This window comes from Saccoglossus kowalevskii, chromosome 13 (assembly GCF_978046115.1).
Source record: "Saccoglossus kowalevskii chromosome 13, keSacKowa6.1, whole genome shotgun sequence".
NCBI lineage: Eukaryota > Metazoa > Hemichordata > Enteropneusta > Harrimaniidae > Saccoglossus > Saccoglossus kowalevskii.
In genome coordinates this window covers 29,566,701-29,591,010 of record NC_140653.1, presented here as the reverse complement: position 1 = coordinate 29,591,010, position 24,310 = coordinate 29,566,701, and the positions used below count along the sequence as shown (strand labels likewise).

The window sequence follows — 24,310 nt, the reverse complement described above, 5'->3', positions numbered from 1 at the left end:
AACAATAAAGATTTACTTCCTTACTATATTCATATCACCGTCAGTGGACACTGTTGTATATCACATAGGAACCAATGATTTAATGAGTGGGAAATCGCCCGCTGAATGCATTGACCAAATGGTTGAACTAGTAGACACTACGACTAACAATATGCCAAATGCAAATATAGTAATCTCTGATGTATTGAAGCGTCATAATAACAAGAACGTGAATGATAATGTGCAAGAATTTAACCTACTTTTATTCAACAAGATGAAATTACGCAAGAAAGTGACAATCGTAAAACATAATGAATTGTCGGCAAATTCCGAATTGTTTGATGATGATGGTACACACTTAAACATCAGAGGCACCGCTCAGCTGGTCTATGACATCAAAAATAAAATCAGACAAAGATTGATACCAAATGAAAACAGAAGTGCAGGCAAGTATCAGTTCAGAGAGCAGTACAGAAACGGCCGCAGTGTGAACCAAAATAATCATCGTCGAACAGGAGGATATTCGTCCAAAACTGTCTACCAAACAGAGTGCCCTCAACAGCTCAGGAAGACGCTTACTTTGAACGCCGAGAAATCGCATAACGATGAGAACGCTATGTTTTCCAAATTCATGAAATTCATAAACCTTATGAACTCATTTTAAATAACTGTTATCATGGAGCCCATGGCTGGGGCAGAAGTACGATGGACGTACATTCTTTTGGATAAATTAGGTATTTTCTTTTTTGTTGTTGTTGCTTTGCTCTCTTCTCCCAAGTTTAATACCAAACAAATACCAATTGTTTTAAATTTGATTGTTGTTGTTTTTTCTCCCTCTCCTTTACTTGGAGGTGCCAAACAAACTTGTTTCGTTGATTTTATTTCTCTAATCTGATTATTTTTAACCAAACGAATACTTATTGTTTCAAATTTAATTAACTGTTTTACTAGTACATTATATTTTCCAGCCCTGTTACCCCCTTGCTAACTTTTATTTCCTTCAGTATACTAAGTGTGTAGTATTTTTGTGTAGTTCTTTTTTTTTTTTTTTTTTTTTTTATATATATATATATTTTTATTATTGTATTTTTTCGCTTGCTGGAAAATGTCCAACTTCAAAATAGGTAGTTGGAATATCAATGGGTTGAATAGCAGTAAGCTGTCAAATGCTGATTTTATTAATTACACCTCTTCCCTAGACTTGGTTTGTTTCCAAGAAACGTGGCTTAGCAGTAACAGTAGTGTTAGATTAGAAAACAGCCTAGATTCATATGAGGTGATACGTCAAGACAGAAATCTTGGTCGCTCAAAAAAACAAAGAGGGGGTGTCGCTGTTCTATTTAAAAGTAAATACAAACAGTACATTACTCATATTTCTGGCAATACAGCACATTTTATTTGGTGTAAGATTGACAAAACAATCTGTGCTACTAATAATGATTTATACATTGGTTGTATTTACATCCCACCTGAGAACTCATTCCTTTATAAGAACAAGAATGTTGATCTGTTTAGTTATCTGGAAAAAGATATTTTACAATTTTCATCCAAAGGTGATGTTCTTCTCGTAGGGGATTTCAATGCTAGAATTGGTAGCCTTGATGATAGAATTGATGATAGCAGAAATATGCATCTACCCTTACCATCCTACTATATTAATGACAATTTTGGCAACAGAAATACTATGGATGTTAATTCATCATGCTGTATTAACAAATTTGGTAAAAAATTAATTCAGTTGTGTATTGATTGCAACCTCATCATTCTGAATGGTAGAACTATTGGTGACTCTGCAGGAAAATACACATGTCACACTCCCCGGGGTAGCAGTACAATCGATTACGGGATAACTTCAAAGAACTTATGTGACTCATTACAATATTTTAAAGTAGTCGATTTGTCTCATTTATCAGACCACTGTGCTTTAACTTTATCTATGAAGTTTAATGTTAACATGTGTCTAAATGAAAATAATAAAAGCAATGATAAATTAGATCCTTTACCATCAAAATATATGTGGAATGACCAGGCTAAGGACAATTATCAAACAAACCTTGAAAAGTTAAATAATAATGAAATTAAGAATTTTATGAGCAAACCTTATAGCATTTATGAGTCAGAAACTGCAGTCACAGATTTTGAAAATTTAATTACAAATATTGCAGACAAATGTCTAAAGAAAATTACTCCTAAACTTAAAAAAAATAAACGCAAAAGCAAACAAAAAAACTGGTTTGACCAGGATTGTTGGTCCCTTCGTAAGGAGTTAAGGAGCCTATCACGTTTATTACAAAAGTATCCTCAAGATCCATATATCCGAGGGAAATTCTTTCAAACCCGTAAACAGTATAAAAAACTAATCAAACATAAAAGTAATCAGAAAATGATTGCACAACTCAAAGAATTGGAAAATTCTAAATCAGACACATCTAAATTTTGGAAGATTCTTCGTGAAATGAATGGCGAGAACCCCAGTAATAATAACGGGAATGTTCAACCTGGTGATTGGTTGGTTTACTTTAAGACCCTACTTAATACTGATAGCAGTACATCAAACTCTGAGATTGCGAATGAACTGGAGAATAGTGAAAAGAGTGCAAGTAGCAACCCCTATTTAGACAGACCAATCTTAAAAAATGAAATAACTAAAGCCATTAGACTTCTTAAAAGTAACAAGGCTTCGGCAGAAGATAGAATTTGCAATGAATTGTTAAAATACGGTGAACATCACTTATTAGATGCAATACATAAACTCTTTAATATTGTTTATAGTTCAAATAACTATCCACATTCTTGGAGCACTGGCCTGTTGGTACCAATCCACAAATCTGGGTCGAAAAATAATCCGGCCAACTACAGGGGAATTGCCATCTCTAGCTGTCTTGGCAAGTTATTCAATAGTATTCTAAATATTAGGCTGACATCATTTTTAGACTCTAATAACATTCTTTCCAGTCGACAGTTCGGATTCAGGCATGATTGTCGAACTACAGACAATCTTTTCATACTAAAAACCCTGGTAAATAAATATCTCTACAGTGGTAAGTCAGAGTGCGCCAATAAACAAAATAACACAAATATTAAAAAATCAAAAAAATTATATGCCTGCTTTATTGACCTTAGAAAGGCCTTTGACAGTGTCTGGCATGATGGTCTATTCAAAAAATTAATCAAATATGGTATAACTGGAAAAATGTATAAAACTATCAAAAACATGTACAGTAAAGTAAAATATAAAGTTAAATGTAAAGAAGGCTTAACAAAACAATTTCAGTCCAATATTGGTGTTAAACAGGGATGTAATCTTAGTCCAACTCTCTTCAATCTTTTTTTAAATGACCTGCCCACTATTTTCAATCCTAATACCTGTGATCCTCCTTATTTAGAAAACTCGCATGTCAGCTGTCTACTCTATGCCGATGATATTGTGATACTTTCTAAAACTAAACAGGGATTACAGACATGTCTTGATAGTTTGGCATTGTATGCTAAAACGTGGAAGCTCTCTGTCAACACTGACAAAACCAAAATTTTAATTTTCAATAAATCAAACAGACGTTTGAATAATGATACATTTTTTCTTGGAGGTATCGAACTTGATACAGTTAAATCTTATAACTATCTGGGACTAGTCATTAGTGCCAATGGTAAATTTAAGGATGGCCTAAAAAACCTTAAACGTAAGGCTCAAAAAGCTCTGTTTTCAATGAAAGCAAAGTTTGGCTCAATACAAAACATAAGTATAAAAGTTTCAATTTCCCTTTTTGACAAACTCATCAGACCTATCCTCATTTATGGTTGTGATGTTTGGGGTGATGAGTTCTCCACTAAATCACCTATTGAAGACGTTCAATTAAGTTATTGTCGGTATCTACTGGGGGTGTCACAACACACACCAATTATGGCCATGTATAGCGAGTTAGGCAGATACCCCCTAGACGTATTTATAAAAAAACAAATAATTAAATATTACAGTCGGGCCATGAATTCTAATAATGCGTTACTCAAGGAAGCTTTTGTGGTTAACCAAAGCATTAAAAGTAAATGGTATCTAGAAGTGACATCATTATTAAACAATATCCAACTATATCATTCAGTTAACAACGGTGATAAACTAACCTCGGCACAAATGAAACAAATTGATTTAGGCATCAAGGATTTATTTCTAACAAGATGGAAAGGTGAGGTCCATAATGATAACCGCACCAAAGCAAATGAGAAAAACAAACTAAGAACATATCGGCTAATCAAATCAGATTTAAAACTTGAGCCATATTTAGTCAAGCTAAAAAACTTTGAACTGCGTAGTGTGCTTACCAAATTCCGTCTTAGTGACCATAGTCTCAAAATTGAAATGGGTCGTCATAAAAAAATCCCACTAAACAACAGGGTTTGTGACATGTGTAACAAAGGTCTAATTGAGGATGAAATGCATTTTCTGCTGGAATGCAACAAATATAATGAGTTGCGTGCCAAACTGTTCAATAAAGCTAAGGATATGATCCCAGCATTTGAAAATAAACCTGCAGAGAAAAAATTCATGGAATTGTTACAGAATGAAAACATTATTATACCAGTAGCACAGTTCATAAGTAAAAGCTTTGAAGTCAGGAAGCAGGGTCTTACTTGACATCTTAATGCCTGCTGTCAATTTTGTAATTTTATATTAGATTGTATTTTAGAGATTTTGTTTTATTTAGTAATTTAGTGATTGTATTTGTTATTTGTTTTTTAGTATATTGTGTTTTTGTTTTGTTTTTTATATATATATATTTCTCCTTGTACTTTGTGACCATTTTCTTTCCCTCCGGGGATTGTGTAAGAGTCAATAAGTAAATAAAAAACTAATTGTTTTATGATTGTACTCATACTTGAGTGTATAGATCTATTTTTGAACAATTTGTGATTTTACATTCAGAAATTGTTTTACTATAGTTGAAATAAAGTTTTAAAACTACATTCTAGGAAGGACACTTGCACATTGTATGCAAAACAATGCGAGAAAAGTTCACCCGGAAATAAACAGTCTGTGGCTGGTACGGAGTTCCAGTCAAAGTCAACATCAATGACCAAAATCCTGAGTGATCTTGCATGAGTATGGGTCAAAAAGCAAGCACCGTTCTAATTATCTAACCACTGAATACGTGTAAACTCCGTGTTTATAATAGAGTCATTCTCAATGTGTAGTAGTGTTTAGTAGTCTCAGTAAATCATCGTGAATCGTTCACCAATGTGATCAGTGACCAATGGCCTTTAACATCAAGGTCACGAGTAATCAGCATTGTCAGGAGAGCAATGTGTGCCAGTCTTACCTCATTCAAAGTGCCAAGTGTGACAAGACGTCGGTGAACTTATAAGAGCGAAGAGTCTGACTCAACAATAGGACTTCTGTGATATTTTCAGCTGACATGTTGATGTTTCAAAACATGCCGCAACACGGCGGGAAATAAGCACGTCTGATTGGTCACTCGAGAAATTACGTCACTTCTAGTCTGTCCCATGGACTCCCTAACGATGTACGATTTATAATCTGAAAAGTCATTTTTATTTCATCATAGACACAATGTATTTTACTTAGTTTGTTCAGAATTAAAATAAATTACCATACATTAGTTAAATGCATAACAAATTATATGACAATAGTATTACAATTGCGAGACAGAAATTTGAAGTTTCATAGTTACTAAGCTAAGAGGTACGTGTGAAAGGTCGTATCTTGACACTCGGTGCCGGCGTTCTATTAGATCATAGAATTTATAAAACATGTGAGGTAATGTCATTTTTTACATAAACTAATATGTCATCAGACTTCCATTTTGCAATGGGTGGACTTCGATTTCCCGTTCTACCAGGGGAAGAAGAAGAATCACTGGAGTGGGCGTACACCATGCGGCGAGAAATGCAAGAAATCACTACAGGCCTCTTCCTGGGACCTTATGCGGCAGCCATGAAAAGTAAAAAGCAGGCATTGAAAGATATGCACATCACCCACATTGTGTGCGTTAGGCAACAGATCGAAGCAAATTTCATAAAGCCGAATTTTTCAGACGATTTTATTTACTTGGTACTTGACGTTGCAGACAAGCCAACTGAAAATATAATAAAACATTTTGTTCTGGCGAAAGAGTTCATTGACAACTGTTTTAACCTTGGCGGGAGGGTGCTCGTACACGGGAATGCCGGCATTTCCAGAAGTGCAGCGCTGGTAATAGCTTACGTAATGGAGACGTACGGTCTGACATACAGGGACGCCTTCAGATACGTACAACAAAGAAGATTTTGTATAAATCCAAATGAAGGATTTGTTCACCAACTCATGGAGTATGAAGCGATATACCAGGCAAGACTGATGACTGGCTCTTTAGAAGAAGATTCCTTAGTCTTGAACTGTGCCAGTGGAATGTCTGGAGTGAAACGGGGACTTGATGATGACGAGTCTATGGAATAATAATTATGTGTCAAATTATTTAGATAATCATGGTTTTAGATCATTTATAATTTATTTATGGTTTATTGATATTATTGGTCTATACATATTGAATTTGCCACTACTATAGACTCAATTTAAATGCGATATTGAAACATGTTTTTTTTTAGTTGAAGCATAATAGAGTTTCTTAACACCTGCCACTCTCAAAATCTATGCCCTTTCTAAGGACACGTATAGTTATCTGGAAGGGGAATATACAATTGAATTGGGGGTTAGGGGGGTTTACAAAAGACACTCTTTCCGAAATGCAAGGATTTATGAATGTTGCACTTTTAACATAATTCAGTCAGTCAACTAAATTGATTTAAATCTTTTGTAAAACTATTTAACATACAAAAGAGATATTATTGATGACACGGTTACTTTTTAGTAACCGTGTTGCTGACAATTATTTATATAATAAAAAATATGCAACTGGTGTGACACACCAGATTTCATGAAGGCATGAATTTGTTTTATATAAAAATTTTAAATATTTTAAATTTCAATTGGCAATTGAAAACAACTTGACCAATCACAAGCCTGCCTAATATTGAACTCTGCTGAGGTCAATTAACCTTTAACATTCGCTCGCTTTTGCAATCTAATGCTAAACAATAATTGATCTACTTGTACATTGTAAATTTATTTCACAGAAGAAATAACTAACTTCAAGCAATTTAAACAGATTTGATGGAATTTTTGTTACTGTGTTCATGACAGTAAGTTGACCAATGATTGAAGAAACCTTGCAAAGACTTGTGGGTAATGGTCATTACCAAATGGTTTCTATTTCCAATAAAAGCAGCATCTCTCATTTAAATGAAGCGCAAGGATCTTTCAGGCTAAATGTTTTATAAATGCATGTATTTATAAATATCCAAAACAAATTCATGCTTTCGTGAAATGCTTGTGTGCGATAACAACTCCAATATGAATTCAAAATCATCAAAAAATTACTGGATAAACAAAATTATTTTCAATAGAGACAAATTTTATGAATTCCAGTGCCAATTTCTCTGGGGCTATAGAACACAGAGTGTCAGTGACTTTCTCAAATTTAGTGTTTATGAATGCCATAAAATCCTCAAATCTTTAGTGAGTCTGAAAAAACTGGTTTGTGTTCATCTGGGGTCGTGTTAGCACAGCATGTTTTGAATATGTTGATAATCTTCATTTGTGTATTCAAATCTTCCCATTGCAATCTGCGATGCTATTGGTTCGGAATACAGCTATTTTATGTGCATATGGAATAGAATCTTTATCGCATACCACCATACATAGATATCTAAGTTGTCAACTTTGAGCAATCCATGTGACAAAATTCAAATTTCGAGTCTACCATCGTGTTTGATGAAACCCTGATTGCAGGTTAATATTCGGGTCTATCACTCGTAAATTAGGAATATATTTCATGATTTGTAAATTTATTAGTATCCATAATACCAGTAACGATGCCATAACATGTACAGTGTTCTTCCCAGCAAAGTGCTCATGTGCTGTGTCTATTTTGTATATAGAAGAGATGTTTATTTTGTCTTGTTAATTTATTCATTTTTTAAACACAAATCTAAGCATATAATGGCCACTAAAAGCTCTGGGGAGAACATTGAACTTACCTGATGGCTGTCATTGTTATAACTACCGGTACCAGTAATAAAGTTACCTGATGGCTTGTATACTGATGACATTGTTTTAATTCCCGACTTTTGAGCTGTCAGGTTTTGCCAGAACATAACAAAGTACCTGGATGACTGTGGTGTTCAGTGCTTGGAGTAGGATTGAATTAATACATTGTATGTATCTGATTAGCATCCTGTGGGAAGCGTATTATTTCCAGATTTGAACCTACAGGCATATAAAATGGTTATCTGGTATTGCAATGTTCCTAGTGTCCTTCCAGTACAATCAAGAAAAACATCTGGCAAAATATCCCCGATTTTCAGACATTGCTTTCCATGACTTTCCACAAAACTGTTCATCGTATGGAAATTATAATTTCTTTTTGAAACCTGCTTGGCGCATTCACTGTTCGTTTAGTCTGCCACACTTATTTTCAGGAGATATATGAATGATAATGACCTACGAATGGCCATGTTTATATACATGTATGTTCAACGCCAAAACACAGAATTATCCTAATTAGTGAATAGAAGGAAAATGAAATTCGTAAACATGCGTTTATCTAGAGACAGTCAGTTAACCCCATACCTGACATTTTCAAGTTACTTGTGAAATTGCAACACGCAGACGGAACATGCAGAAAACTGAGTGAGACTTTACAACTATGAACCCCAAAAATAAAGATTTAATGTGGCACGAACTGATTCTTTAAATTGTTTTCTAGCCCCCAAATGTAAACTAAATCAGTATCACCAGGAATATACATTTGACAATATTGCGTTTACGACTTGGATTGTTGACTTTTTCATGAGTGATCTATTTTGAGTTTCATCCCCACATGTATCAAATCTTTACTTTCTGGATAACTTGTATGGCAGCTGTTTTTTTCAAACTCTTCTCTGGCCGAGTTCTGTCCAAATAGACAAACATATGCCACTGTCATTTAAAGTATCCTACCGGAAGACCAGGTGTATTGATTTGTACTGAGGGTATACTACTATCTCCTGACATGGGTATTTTAACTGGGTTTGCTCTCCTTAAATCGGCGCATAACTAAGGAAGTAGAAGCAAGTTCATGAAAACAAAATGCTAGAGGATCGCTGGAGAGTGGTTAACAAATGTTCCTATGTTGGACCATATTCTAATCTTGCCTATGAAACAAGTTGCCAATTATTTAGCACATTTATTGTAATGAAACTATAATGGTAACATAATGAAAATAGAAAACAGATCATAGTATGTTTTTATCACAGTAGAAAATTTACAGAGAACTCTTGTTACATATAGTTTGTAACACATAAGTACCAGTATACGACATGCACACATAATTATTGGTGTTTTTTTTTTCAATTCCTGGTACTTTTTGAAAAAAAATGCAAAAGAAAATCAACTGTACATGCAACGATTTTGCAAAGTATGACGAGGGCTTACTTGATATTTCATGATCATCAGGCTCCAATGGACGAATATTTAGTGTACCGTTTCTGCATGTTCTACAAGCTTTGCCTTTCATGTATTACTGCAAGTTATGTATGCTTCTCGTAAATTTACAAATTTCTGAAATTTGAACTAGGCCGAGTTCAATCATATTAAAAACAACTGCACCCACATGTGTTCAAACCTTGGAATGGTTATGTAAATAAGCAGTCATTAAGATTCAAAGCGTTATTCTTGAACCTTAGCCAAATGAAATGTTCCCTGAAATCTGCATATAGTAATTGTAGATACAGCTAGCAGTTGCGCAAAATCACACCCATAAAATGTTTTTGGAGGTGACTGGAATTACTGGTGATACGATGACAATACATATTGGGTTACATGTACAGATATACATTCATTTTTCTGCCATTCAGTAAAATATTTACCATACAAAAAATTCAAGTTTATATTACATAAAAAAAAAAAACAGTACACAACTGTATGTAAAATGCATGGAATGAAATGACATTACATAAAGTATACAACTAAAATATAATCTGAAGGATACACCCTCCTCTGCCATATACAAGGCTAATACATCAACAAATCAAAAAAATTATAAATAATACATAATAATAGAGAAAATGTTACCCTAAACAGTGAAAATAAATCCTAAGCACAATATAATTAGCAGTCAGCACTATTTAGTCAGTTGTTTTATTACAAGCATCTAAAAAATGGCTTTACCCATCATGGGATGTAGATACAGTATCTATTGCATGATAAAAATAGTGCAATCTTAAACAAGTAACCCCACACTGACATCTTCAACAGCATGGGTATGGACTATAGAGTCTCCAACTGTTTTGCTTAAAACATTCTTAGTTTTAATATTATGCAAAACTGTCATTATACATGCACCAACACTATTCTATAAGTTAGTCATTATGGCTTCACGCAGTTGGTATTTCCTGGAAAAGCAAAAAGTTTCTGATGTCTCCCTGCTGCACTATTCCTTGAACTTCCATTCTTGTCTACACATGGGACATTGCTGATGGACTTGTTGTGAGTTCAACCATTTAAGTATACAATGCATATGAAATACATGGGAACACTGCCCCCATACTGCAAGAAAAAAAAAAGGTTTTTAGTGCATTCTCACAACAAGAGATCAAGTTCAGAGATACATCCCCAAAAGATTGACATTTTTGTGTAAACATCAGTCGATGTGAAATCATATAACATGCATAAAATAACACAAATACCGGTATATGAAGGTAATTTGGAACCAGGTATCATTTGTATTGCTATTCTATTATAGAGCTATAAACACTGGGCTTATAGTGAGCTATCTGTGCATATGAAAACAATGTCACTGATCTATATTTCAAAAATAAATTTTAGTATCCTTTGAAATAAATTACAAGACATCACTGTTAGACCTGCCATTTTATCCTTCGTGTTTATGTATTGTTTTTAGGAATCAAACAACTACATGTATTTAAAAACAGTGAAAATACTTGACATGAATCACATGATAAGGTGAAAGCTGAAATATGCGTTATGTATACAGACGTACCTAAAGGGCAGTCATCTCCTGGTATTTTACAATCTGGACAGCAGCCATCAAATGGCATTCTGCAGATACCACAGTTATCATCATTAGCCACCCATCTCCATGTAGATACACCTGTCCAACTAAATATAAATAGCAACCATGGTTAAAAACAAATAATTGAGTGTCATTTTTTAGTGCATACGTGTCTGTACACTAGGATTATACATGTAAGATGGTGCGAGTATCTGTATTTCAACACTGGTGAATAGTATACTTGATGAACACACAGTTTTTAGTTCCCTGGTTGGTTTGTTTATCTGGTCAATTTAGTATCTCTGACGTACCGTAGGTATGGATAATAATATATATTACTAATATAAATTATATTACATGTGTGTGTGTGTATAAATAAAAATAAGGGTTCCATATTTTATAAACATCTTATTAACTATTAAATGTTCAGTACAAAACAGTTACGCAGTTATACAAGACTTTCATGTGTAGTACTGTAAAATCTGTATTAGAAGCCGTGGCTTCTATTAAAATAGTACAATGCAAATGCAACCAAGGGAATGCGGCTTCTACACATATAAGAAATGATAATTTTTTGGTTCTCAATTGTTCAAAAAGAATGAGTGTGACTTCTATTAGGGATGCGGCTTCTAATACAGCTATCTCAATAACAATATTTTACTGTTATAAATCTTTCTGTTTGCCCAGTAACTTTAAGAATTACAATATATATATATCAGTAATTTTAATGAAAAAAAAGTACATTTATCTTAGTAATAGTGACACCTGTTGTTTAGTGTGATGAACCCCCACGGTTGGGTACAGGAGCATAGAAGTTTTTAATTAAAATTGTTTTCCATAAGAAAAATGAAACCATCATACATGGCCTTATAAACAGCCTTTTACTTCATAGTGGGGTGGGTGGAGTAAAGCTGTGATTATTTTTATTACTTTCTGACCATCTAGTTTGCCATTTACCATGTCCATATAAACTAAAGCTCCAGCCAATATCAGATTTGACTACTTGTTTCAAGCTATGGCACTTGGAAATGAGTGTTGTGACATGTGGCAAATGTCCAACTGTCTTGGTTAATAAGATTGGCTATATTTCAACTAGAAACAGGTAAACCAGTATACCTGTATGTACGAAGCCAGTGATCGTTATTCAAGCCAAAGAAACTGCATCTATTTATATAAATACACATGGACAGAGAATATTTTCTTGGAGCACTAAATGTGACAATTGCCCTACTGTCTGTGATAAATATACCACACCAGCTACATAGTGCCCGACGAGGAGTTGGGTAGGTAGTGAAGAAAAACATTGACTGAAGCCTGGCAGAGGACTGAATTGTTGTCAACAGCAACAAACATACTGGGAAAGTCAAAGACAGTGAAAAAACAAACAAACAAAAAACACACAGGCATATAAATACTAACTTTCTAGGATCTTTATTGACTCCAAGTAATCCAGAGTAGAACGAGATGAATCAACGCTATACTCCGCCATCTTTATTTTAATATTAGATGCAACCATTATTCTGTAGGGGACAACGGGTCATAACTTGAGGGGAGTTAACACCCATGATTTTTAAAATGCCTTGATCAATAAGAGTCTAAGTTACAGGGAACATTATTTTCATTTTTCAGTGGACCAATAAATGCATTTGACAGGAAAATAGAAAAACTCTACCACAACAGCAATTAGAACAGCTTGCTGCATTATAAGTATCACTTCCCTGTCAAATTAGTGGTTCATGCTTATTTGAATCTGAACATAACAGGCCAATTCTATCACACCTTGCTAGGCTTGAACTTCCATCCAATCAGAGCATTCCAAATGAACATGATTCTCCACAAAACTAGAGGGCGCTCTGACCAAAAAATTGCCATGATCTAAATAAAAAGAACTGAATGTCCACAGTTATGTCTGTAGGTGTACCTTACCTGCATGCAAAATAAAGTCCAAGATTGGTCGGTTATGTACGTACTTATCCAGAGTGAATTCATAACCATTTTAACACGTAGCCAGGGTAATGAAATTAAACGGTACCCACCGAAAAATACACAGGGTCAGAACCCTGACCAACATATTGAAATAAAGTCCAAGATTGGTCGGTTATGTACGTACTTATCCAGAGTGAATTCATAACCATTTTAACACGTAGCCAGGGTAATGAAATTAAACGGTACCCACCGAAAAATACACAGGGTCAGAACCCTGACCAACATATTGAAATAAAGTCCAAGATTGGTCGGTTATGTACGTACTTATCCAGAGTGAATTCATAACCATTTTAACACGTAGCCAGGGTAATGAAATTAAACGGTACCCACCGAAAAATACACAGGGTCTGAACCCTGACCAACATATTGAAATAAAGTCCAAGATTGGTCGGTTACGTACGTACTTATCCAAAATGAATTCATAACCATTTTAACACGTAGCCAGGGTAATGAACCAATGCATTGCCTGATATTAAATGTTAACTAACGTTTTAGTACATATGTATAAGCATTCAGTAATTTTAATGAAAAAAAAGTACATTTATCTTAGTAATAGTGACACCTGTTGTTTAGTGTGATGAACCCCCACGGTTGGGTACAGGAGCATAGAAGTTTTTAATTAAAATTGTTTTCCATAAGAAAAATGAAACCATCATACATGGCCTTATAAACAGCCTTTTACTTCATAGTGGGGTGGGTGGAGTAAAGCTGTGATTATTTTTATTACTTTCTGACCATCTAGTTTGCCATTTACCATGTCCATATAAACTAAAGCTCCAGCCAATATCAGATTTGACTACTTGTTTCAAGCTATGGCACTTGGAAATGAGTGTTGTGACATGTGGCAAATGTCCAACTGTCTTGGTTAATAAGATTGGCTATATTTCAACTAGAAACAGGTAAACCAGTATACCTGTATGTACGAAGCCAGTGATCGTTATTCAAGCCAAAGAAACTGCATCTATTTATATAAATACACATGGACAGAGAATATTTTCTTGGAGCACTAAATGTGACAATTGCCCTACTGTCTGTGATAAATATACCACACCAGCTACATAGTGCCCGACGAGGAGTTGGGTAGGTAGTGAAGAAAAACATTGACTGAAGCCTGGCAGAGGACTGAATTGTTGTCAACAGCAACAAACATACTGGGAAAGTCAAAGACAGTGAAAAAACAAACAAACAAAAAACACACAGGCATATAAATACTAACTTTCTAGGATCTTTATTGACTCCAAGTAATCCAGAGTAGAACGAGATGAATCAACGCTATACTCCGCCATCTTTATTTTAATATTAGATGCAACCATTATTCTGTAGGGGACAACGGGTCATAACTTGAGGGGAGTTAACACCCATGATTTTTAAAATGCCTTGATCAATAAGAGTCTAAGTTACAGGGAACATTATTTTCATTTTTCAGTGGACCAATAAATGCATTTGACAGGAAAATAGAAAAACTCTACCACAACAGCAATTAGAACAGCTTGCTGCATTATAAGTATCACTTCCCTGTCAAATTAGTGGTTCATGCTTATTTGAATCTGAACATAACAGGCCAATTCTATCACACCTTGCTAGGCTTGAACTTCCATCCAATCAGAGCATTCCAAATGAACATGATTCTCCACAAAACTAGAGGGCGCTCTGACCAAAAAATTGCCATGATCTAAATAAAAAGAACTGAATGTCCACAGTTATGTCTGTAGGTGTACCTTACCTGCATGCAAAATAAAGTCCAAGATTGGTCGGTTATGTACGTACTTATCCAGAGTGAATTCATAACCATTTTAACACGTAGCCAGGGTAATGAAATTAAACGGTACCCACCGAAAAATACACAGGGTCAGAACCCTGACCAACATATTGAAATAAAGTCCAAGATTGGTCGGTTATGTACGTACTTATCCAGAGTGAATTCATAACCATTTTAACACGTAGCCAGGGTAATGAAATTAAACGGTACCCACCGAAAAATACACAGGGTCAGAACCCTGACCAACATATTGAAATAAAGTCCAAGATTGGTCGGTTATGTACGTACTTATCCAGAGTGAATTCATAACCATTTTAACACGTAGCCAGGGTAATGAAATTAAACGGTACCCACCGAAAAATACACAGGGTCTGAACCCTGACCAACATATTGAAATAAAGTCCAAGATTGGTCGGTTACGTACGTACTTATCCAAAATGAATTCATAACCATTTTAACACGTAGCCAGGGTAATGAACCAATGCATTGCCTGATATTAAATGTTAACTAACGTTTTAGTACATATGTATAAGCATTCAGTAATTTTAATGAAAAAAAAGTACATTTATCTTAGTAATAGTGACACCTGTTGTTTAGTGTGATGAACCCCCACGGTTGGGTACAGGAGCATAGAAGTTTTTAATTAAAATTGTTTTCCATAAGAAAAATGAAACCATCATACATGGCCTTATAAACAGCCTTTTACTTCATAGTGGGGTGGGTGGAGTAAAGCTGTGATTATTTTTATTACTTTCTGACCATCTAGTTTGCCATTTACCATGTCCATATAAACTAAAGCTCCAGCCAATATCAGATTTGACTACTTGTTTCAAGCTATGGCACTTGGAAATGAGTGTTGTGACATGTGGCAAATGTCCAACTGTCTTGGTTAATAAGATTGGCTATATTTCAACTAGAAACAGGTAAACCAGTATACCTGTATGTACGAAGCCAGTGATCGTTATTCAAGCCAAAGAAACTGCATCTATTTATATAAATACACATGGACAGAGAATATTTTCTTGGAGCACTAAATGTGACAATTGCCCTACTGTCTGTGATAAATATACCACACCAGCTACATAGTGCCCGACGAGGAGTTGGGTAGGTAGTGAAGAAAAACATTGACTGAAGCCTGGCAGAGGACTGAATTGTTGTCAACAGCAACAAACATACTGGGAAAGTCAAAGACAGTGAAAAAACAAACAAACAAAAAACACACAGGCATATAAATACTAACTTTCTAGGATCTTTATTGACTCCAAGTAATCCAGAGTAGAACGAGATGAATCAACGCTATACTCCGCCATCTTTATTTTAATATTAGATGCAACCATTATTCTGTAGGGGACAACGGGTCATAACTTGAGGGGAGTTAACACCCATGATTTTTAAAATGCCTTGATCAATAAGAGTCTAAGTTACAGGGAACATTATTTTCATTTTTCAGTGGACCAATAAATGCATTTGACAGGAAAATAGAAAAACTCTACCACAACAGCAATTAGAACAGCTTGCTGCATTATAAGTATCACTTCCCTGTCAAATTAGTGGTTCATGCTTATTTGAATCTGAACATAACAGGCCAATTCTATCACACCTTGCTAGGCTTGAACTTCCATCCAATCAGAGCATTCCAAATGAACATGATTCTCCACAAAACTAGAGGGCGCTCTGACCAAAAAATTGCCATGATCTAAATAAAAAGAACTGAATGTCCACAGTTATGTCTGTAGGTGTACCTTACCTGCATGCAAAATAAAGTCCAAGATTGGTCGGTTATGTACGTACTTATCCAGAGTGAATTCATAACCATTTTAACACGTAGCCAGGGTAATGAAATTAAACGGTACCCACCGAAAAATACACAGGGTCAGAACCCTGACCAACATATTGAAATAAAGTCCAAGATTGGTCGGTTATGTACGTACTTATCCAGAGTGAATTCATAACCATTTTAACACGTAGCCAGGGTAATGAAATTAAACGGTACCCACCGAAAAATACACAGGGTCAGAACCCTGACCAACATATTGAAATAAAGTCCAAGATTGGTCGGTTATGTACGTACTTATCCAGAGTGAATTCATAACCATTTTAACACGTAGCCAGGGTAATGAAATTAAACGGTACCCACCGAAAAATACACAGGGTCTGAACCCTGACCAACATATTGAAATAAAGTCCAAGATTGGTCGGTTACGTACGTACTTATCCAAAATGAATTCATAACCATTTTAACACGTAGCCAGGGTAATGAACCAATGCATTGCCTGATATTAAATGTTAACTAACGTTTTAGTACATATGTATAAGCATTCAGTAATTTTAATGAAAAAAAAGTACATTTATCTTAGTAATAGTGACACCTGTTGTTTAGTGTGATGAACCCCCACGGTTGGGTACAGGAGCATAGAAGTTTTTAATTAAAATTGTTTTCCATAAGAAAAATGAAACCATCATACATGGCCTTATAAACAGCCTTTTACTTCATAGTGGGGTGGGTGGAGTAAAGCTGTGATTATTTTTATTACTTTCTGACCATCTAGTTTGCCATTTACCATGTCCATATAAACTAAAGCTCCAGCCAATATCAGATTTGACTACTTGTTTCAAGCTATGGCACTTGGAAATGAGTGTTGTGACATGTGGCAAATGTCCAACTGTCTTGGTTAATAAGATTGGCTATATTTCAACTAGAAACAGGTAAACCAGTATACCTGTATGTACGAAGCCAGTGATCGTTATTCAAGCCAAAGAAACTGCATCTATTTATATAAATACACATGGACAGAGAATATTTTCTTGGAGCACTAAATGTGACAATTGCCCTACTGTCTGTGATAAATATACCACACCAGCTACATAGTGCCCGACGAGGAGTTGGGTAGGTAGTGAAGAAAAACATTGACTGAAGCCTGGCAGAGGACTGAATTGTTGTCAACAGCAACAAACATACTGGGAAAGTCAAAGACAGTGAAAAAACAAACAAACAAAAAACACACAGGCATATAAATACTAACTTTCTAGGATCTTTATTGACTCCAAGTAATCCAGAGTAGAACGAGATGAATCAACGCTATACTCCGCCATCTTTATTTTAATATTAGATGCAACCATTATTCTGTAGGGGACAACGGGTCATAACTTGAGGGGAGTTAACACCCATGATTTTTAAAATGCCTTGATCAATAAGAGTCTAAGTTACAGGGAACATTATTTTCATTTTTCAGTGGACCAATAAATGCATTTGACAGGAAAATAGAAAAACTCTACCACAACAGCAATTAGAACAGCTTGCTGCATTATAAGTATCACTTCCCTGTCAAATTAGTGGTTCATGCTTATTTGAATCTGAACATAACAGGCCAATTCTATCACACCTTGCTAGGCTTGAACTTCCATCCAATCAGAGCATTCCAAATGAACATGATTCTCCACAAAACTAGAGGGCGCTCTGACCAAAAAATTGCCATGATCTAAATAAAAAGAACTGAATGTCCACAGTTATGTCTGTAGGTGTACCTTACCTGCATGCAAAATAAAGTCCAAGATTGGTCGGTTATGTACGTACTTATCCAGAGTGAATTCATAACCATTTTAACACGTAGCCAGGGTAATGAAATTAAACGGTACCCACCGAAAAATACACAGGGTCAGAACCCTGACCAACATATTGAAATAAAGTCCAAGATTGGTCGGTTATGTACGTACTTATCCAGAGTGAATTCATAACCATTTTAACACGTAGCCAGGGTAATGAAATTAAACGGTACCCACCGAAAAATACACAGGGTCAGAACCCTGACCAACATATTGAAATAAAGTCCAAGATTGGTCGGTTATGTACGTACTTATCCAGAGTGAATTCATAACCATTTTAACACGTAGCCAGGGTAATGAAATTAAACGGTACCCACCGAAAAATACACAGGGTCTGAACCCTGACCAACATATTGAAATAAAGTCCAAGATTGGTCGGTTACGTACGTACTTATCCAAAATGAATTCATAACCATTTTAACACGTAGCCAGGGTAATGAACCAATGCATTGCCTGATATTAAATGTTAACTAACGTTTTAGTACATATGTATAAGCATTCAGTAATTTTAATGAAAAAAAAGTACATTTATCTTAGTAATAGTGACACCTGTTGTTTAGTGTGATGAACCCCCACGGTTGGGTACAGGAGCATAGAAGTTTTTAATTAAAATTGTTTTCCATAAGAAAAATGAAACCATCATACATGGCCTTATAAACAGCCTTTTACTTCATAGTGGGGTGGGTGGAGTAAAGCTGTGATTATTTTTATTACTTTCTGACCATCTAGTTTGCCATTTACCATGTCCATATAAACTAAAGCTCCAGCCAATATCAGATTTGACTACTTGTTTCAAGCTATGGCACTTGGAAATGAGTGTTGTGACATGTGGCAAATGTCCAACTGTCTTGGTTAATAAGATTGGCTATATTTCAACTAGAAACAGGTAAACCAGTATACCTGTATGTACGAAGCCAGTGATCGTTATTCAAGCCAAAGAAACTGCATCTATTTATATAAATACACATGGACAGAGAATATTTTCTTGGAGCACTAAATGTGACAATTGCCCTACTGTCTGTGATAAATATACCACACCAGCTACATAGTGCCCGACGAGGAGTTGGGTAGGTAGTGAAGAAAAACATTGACTGAAGCCTGGCAGAGGACTGAATTGTTGTCAACAGCAACAAACATACTGGGAAAGTCAAAGACAGTGAAAAAACAAACAAACAAAAAACACACAGGCATATAAATACTAACTTTCTAGGATCTTTATTGACTCCAAGTAATCCAGAGTAGAACGAGATGAATCAACGCTATACTCCGCCATCTTTATTTTAATATTAGATGCAACCATTATTCTGTAGGGGACAACGGGTCATAACTTGAGGGGAGTTAACACCCATGATTTTTAAAATGCCTTGATCAATAAGAGTCTAAGTTACAGGGAACATTATTTTCATTTTTCAGTGGACCAATAAATGCATTTGACAGGAAAATAGAAAAACTCTACCACAACAGCAATTAGAACAGCTTGCTGCATTATAAGTATCACTTCCCTGTCAAATTAGTGGTTCATGCTTATTTGAATCTGAACATAACAGGCCAATTCTATCACACCTTGCTAGGCTTGAACTTCCATCCAATCAGAGCATTCCAAATGAACATGATTCTCCACAAAACTAGAGGGCGCTCTGACCAAAAAATTGCCATGATCTAAATAAAAAGAACTGAATGTCCACAGTTATGTCTGTAGGTGTACCTTACCTGCATGCAAAATAAAGTCCAAGATTGGTCGGTTATGTACGTACTTATCCAGAGTGAATTCATAACCATTTTAACACGTAGCCAGGGTAATGAAATTAAACGGTACCCACCGAAAAATACACAGGGTCAGAACCCTGACCAACATATTGAAATAAAGTCCAAGATTGGTCGGTTATGTACGTACTTATCCAGAGTGAATTCATAACCATTTTAACACGTAGCCAGGGTAATGAAATTAAACGGTACCCACCGAAAAATACACAGGGTCAGAACCCTGACCAACATATTGAAATAAAGTCCAAGATTGGTCGGTTATGTACGTACTTATCCAGAGTGAATTCATAACCATTTTAACACGTAGCCAGGGTAATGAAATTAAACGGTACCCACCGAAAAATACACAGGGTCTGAACCCTGACCAACATATTGAAATAAAGTCCAAGATTGGTCGGTTACGTACGTACTTATCCAAAATGAATTCATAACCATTTTAACACGTAGCCAGGGTAATGAACCAATGCATTGCCTGATATTAAATGTTAACTAACGTTTTAGTACATATGTATAAGCATTCAGTAATTTTAATGAAAAAAAAGTACATTTATCTTAGTAATAGTGACACCTGTTGTTTAGTGTGATGAACCCCCACGGTTGGGTACAGGAGCATAGAAGTTTTTAATTAAAATTGTTTTCCATAAGAAAAATGAAACCATCATACATGGCCTTATAAACAGCCTTTTACTTCATAGTGGGGTGGGTGGAGTAAAGCTGTGATTATTTTTATTACTTTCTGACCATCTAGTTTGCCATTTACCATGTCCATATAAACTAAAGCTCCAGCCAATATCAGATTTGACTACTTGTTTCAAGCTATGGCACTTGGAAATGAGTGTTGTGACATGTGGCAAATGTCCAACTGTCTTGGTTAATAAGATTGGCTATATTTCAACTAGAAACAGGTAAACCAGTATACCTGTATGTACGAAGCCAGTGATCGTTATTCAAGCCAAAGAAACTGCATCTATTTATATAAATACACATGGACAGAGAATATTTTCTTGGAGCACTAAATGTGACAATTGCCCTACTGTCTGTGATAAATATACCACACCAGCTACATAGTGCCCGACGAGGAGTTGGGTAGGTAGTGAAGAAAAACATTGACTGAAGCCTGGCAGAGGACTGAATTGTTGTCAACAGCAACAAACATACTGGGAAAGTCAAAGACAGTGAAAAAACAAACAAACAAAAAACACACAGGCATATAAATACTAACTTTCTAGGATCTTTATTGACTCCAAGTAATCCAGAGTAGAACGAGATGAATCAACGCTATACTCCGCCATCTTTATTTTAATATTAGATGCAACCATTATTCTGTAGGGGACAACGGGTCATAACTTGAGGGGAGTTAACACCCATGATTTTTAAAATGCCTTGATCAATAAGAGTCTAAGTTACAGGGAACATTATTTTCATTTTTCAGTGGACCAATAAATGCATTTGACAGGAAAATAGAAAAACTCTACCACAACAGCAATTAGAACAGCTTGCTGCATTATAAGTATCACTTCCCTGTCAAATTAGTGGTTCATGCTTATTTGAATCTGAACATAACAGGCCAATTCTATCACACCTTGCTAGGCTTGAACTTCCATCCAATCAGAGCATTCCAAATGAACATGATTCTCCACAAAACTAGAGGGCGCTCTGACCAAAAAATTGCCATGATCTAAATAAAAAGAACTGAATGTCCACAGTTATGTCTGTAGGTGTACCTTACCTGCATGCAAAATAAAGTCCAAGATTGGTCGGTTATGTACGTACTTATCCAGAGTGAATTCATAACCATTTTAACACGTAGCCAGGGTAATGAAATTAAACGGTACCCACCGAAAAATACACAGGGTCAGAACCCTGACCAACATATTGAAATAAAGTCCAAGATTGGTCGGTTATGTACGTACTTATCCAGAGTGAATTCATAACCATTTTAACACGTAGCCAGGGTAATGAAATTAAACGGTACCCACCGAAAAATACACAGGGTCAGAACCCTGACCAACATATTGAAATAAAGTCCAAGATTGGTCGGTTATGTACGTACTTATCCAGAGTGAATTCATAACCATTTTAACACGTAGCCAGGGTAATGAAATTAAACGGTACCCACCGAAAAATACACAGGGTCTGAACCCTGACCAACATATTGAAATAAAGTCCAAGATTGGTCGGTTACGTACGTACTTATCCAAAATGAATTCATAACCATTTTAACACGTAGCCAGGGTAATGAACCAATGCATTGCCTGATATTAAATGTTAACTAACGTTTTAGTACATATGTATAAGCATTCAGTAATTTTAATGAAAAAAAAGTACATTTATCTTAGTAATAGTGACACCTGTTGTTTAGTGTGATGAACCCCCACGGTTGGGTACAGGAGCATAGAAGTTTTTAATTAAAATTGTTTTCCATAAGAAAAATGAAACCATCATACATGGCCTTATAAACAGCCTTTTACTTCATAGTGGGGTGGGTGGAGTAAAGCTGTGATTATTTTTATTACTTTCTGACCATCTAGTTTGCCATTTACCATGTCCATATAAACTAAAGCTCCAGCCAATATCAGATTTGACTACTTGTTTCAAGCTATGGCACTTGGAAATGAGTGTTGTGACATGTGGCAAATGTCCAACTGTCTTGGTTAATAAGATTGGCTATATTTCAACTAGAAACAGGTAAACCAGTATACCTGTATGTACGAAGCCAGTGATCGTTATTCAAGCCAAAGAAACTGCATCTATTTATATAAATACACATGGACAGAGAATATTTTCTTGGAGCACTAAATGTGACAATTGCCCTACTGTCTGTGATAAATATACCACACCAGCTACATAGTGCCCGACGAGGAGTTGGGTAGGTAGTGAAGAAAAACATTGACTGAAGCCTGGCAGAGGACTGAATTGTTGTCAACAGCAACAAACATACTGGGAAAGTCAAAGACAGTGAAAAAACAAACAAACAAAAAACACACAGGCATATAAATACTAACTTTCTAGGATCTTTATTGACTCCAAGTAATCCAGAGTAGAACGAGATGAATCAACGCTATACTCCGCCATCTTTATTTTAATATTAGATGCAACCATTATTCTGTAGGGGACAACGGGTCATAACTTGAGGGGAGTTAACACCCATGATTTTTAAAATGCCTTGATCAATAAGAGTCTAAGTTACAGGGAACATTATTTTCATTTTTCAGTGGACCAATAAATGCATTTGACAGGAAAATAGAAAAACTCTACCACAACAGCAATTAGAACAGCTTGCTGCATTATAAGTATCACTTCCCTGTCAAATTAGTGGTTCATGCTTATTTGAATCTGAACATAACAGGCCAATTCTATCACACCTTGCTAGGCTTGAACTTCCATCCAATCAGAGCATTCCAAATGAACATGATTCTCCACAAAACTAGAGGGCGCTCTGACCAAAAAATTGCCATGATCTAAATAAAAAGAACTGATATATATATATATAAATATATACACACTGGTACCGTATTAGTTCTGTTAGTGGCACACACTTCTAACTTAAATTACAGAGATGTTTCTATGGTCAAAATAAGTACTAATAATATTTTAATGATTCAGTATACTACAAATGTAATTTTTAGTTTACACACGTTTCTATTGGAGATGCACTTTGTATCACGGATTTTTAAGATAAAGTTATCGGTATGTAGCTTTGATATCAATGTATCATATGGTATTTCTAACAACACAGGATATTGAGGACATATTTGTATTGAGATCGTCATCGCATATCATCATATTAGTTGCATACCCTAATTTTATAAATCCTTGACACATATATGAAATGTGAAAACAATTCCTGCTCGAGTCTTCTCTAATAGCAGCACATCTTCTATACTGAAGCAGAGATCACATCAATGAAAAAACTACCTTTATTTTATACCGAATCATTAAAATATTTTGCCCATGTATAGATGCACTATATAAAATATGGTACTGTTAATGCATACTCACCCTGGTAGAGATTAAAATCAGCATAATATTCCAGAATCATATGAAAAAAAAAAAAAGTATGCTATAATAAATCTGTTAACGAGTATACTATTACTACACTACAGAGAGGTTACCA

At 35.3% G+C, this 24,310-nt stretch overlaps 3 protein-coding genes across 3 annotated transcripts; 2 read left to right on the top strand and 1 right to left on the bottom strand.

The window, feature by feature from the left end:
* The first annotated feature begins 1,084 nt into the window (after positions 1 to 1,084).
* Positions 1,085 to 4,914, top strand: LOC146735223 (uncharacterized). The gene is made up of 2 exons (XM_085507394.1): positions 1,085 to 3,020; positions 4,898 to 4,914. Exons 1-2 carry the CDS (start codon positions 1,085 to 1,087, stop codon positions 4,912 to 4,914), a joined length of 1,953 nt encoding a protein of 650 aa, XP_085363520.1.
* Positions 4,915 to 5,698: 784 nt separating this feature from the next.
* Positions 5,699 to 8,133, top strand: LOC100371657 (serine/threonine/tyrosine-interacting protein B-like). The gene has a single exon (XM_002730807.4). It carries the CDS (start codon positions 5,777 to 5,779, stop codon positions 6,425 to 6,427), a length of 651 nt encoding a protein of 216 aa, XP_002730853.1. The 5' UTR covers positions 5,699 to 5,776; the 3' UTR covers positions 6,428 to 8,133.
* A 1,101-nt stretch (positions 8,134 to 9,234) lies between these two features.
* On the bottom strand, positions 9,235 to 24,251 carry LOC144351297 (anaphase-promoting complex subunit 11). Its single transcript, XM_078009007.2, has 3 exons — positions 24,196 to 24,251; positions 11,070 to 11,188; positions 9,235 to 10,615 (listed from the first exon to the last, which is right to left on the bottom strand). Exons 2-3 carry the CDS (start codon positions 11,125 to 11,127, stop codon positions 10,500 to 10,502), a joined length of 174 nt encoding a protein of 57 aa, XP_077865133.1. The 5' UTR covers positions 11,128 to 11,188; positions 24,196 to 24,251; the 3' UTR covers positions 9,235 to 10,499.
* Between the last annotated feature and the right edge of the window lie 59 nt (positions 24,252 to 24,310).

What these genes read in the sequence shown, in the direction of transcription:
- LOC146735223 (XM_085507394.1), top strand. Translation starts at nt 1,085, where the DNA reads ATGTCCAACTTCAAAATAGGTAGTTGGAATATCAATGGGTTGAATAGC.
- LOC100371657 (XM_002730807.4), top strand. Translation starts at nt 5,777, where the DNA reads ATGTCATCAGACTTCCATTTTGCAATGGGTGGACTTCGATTTCCCGTT.
- LOC144351297 (XM_078009007.2), bottom strand. Translation starts at nt 11,127, where the DNA reads ATGCCATTTGATGGCTGCTGTCCAGATTGTAAAATACCAGGAGATGAC. An exon ending in AGGAGATGACTGCCCTTTAG is followed by an intron (nt 10,616 to 11,069) that starts GTACGTCTGTAT and finishes TTTTTCTTGCAG; the next exon opens with TATGGGGGCAGTGTTCCCAT.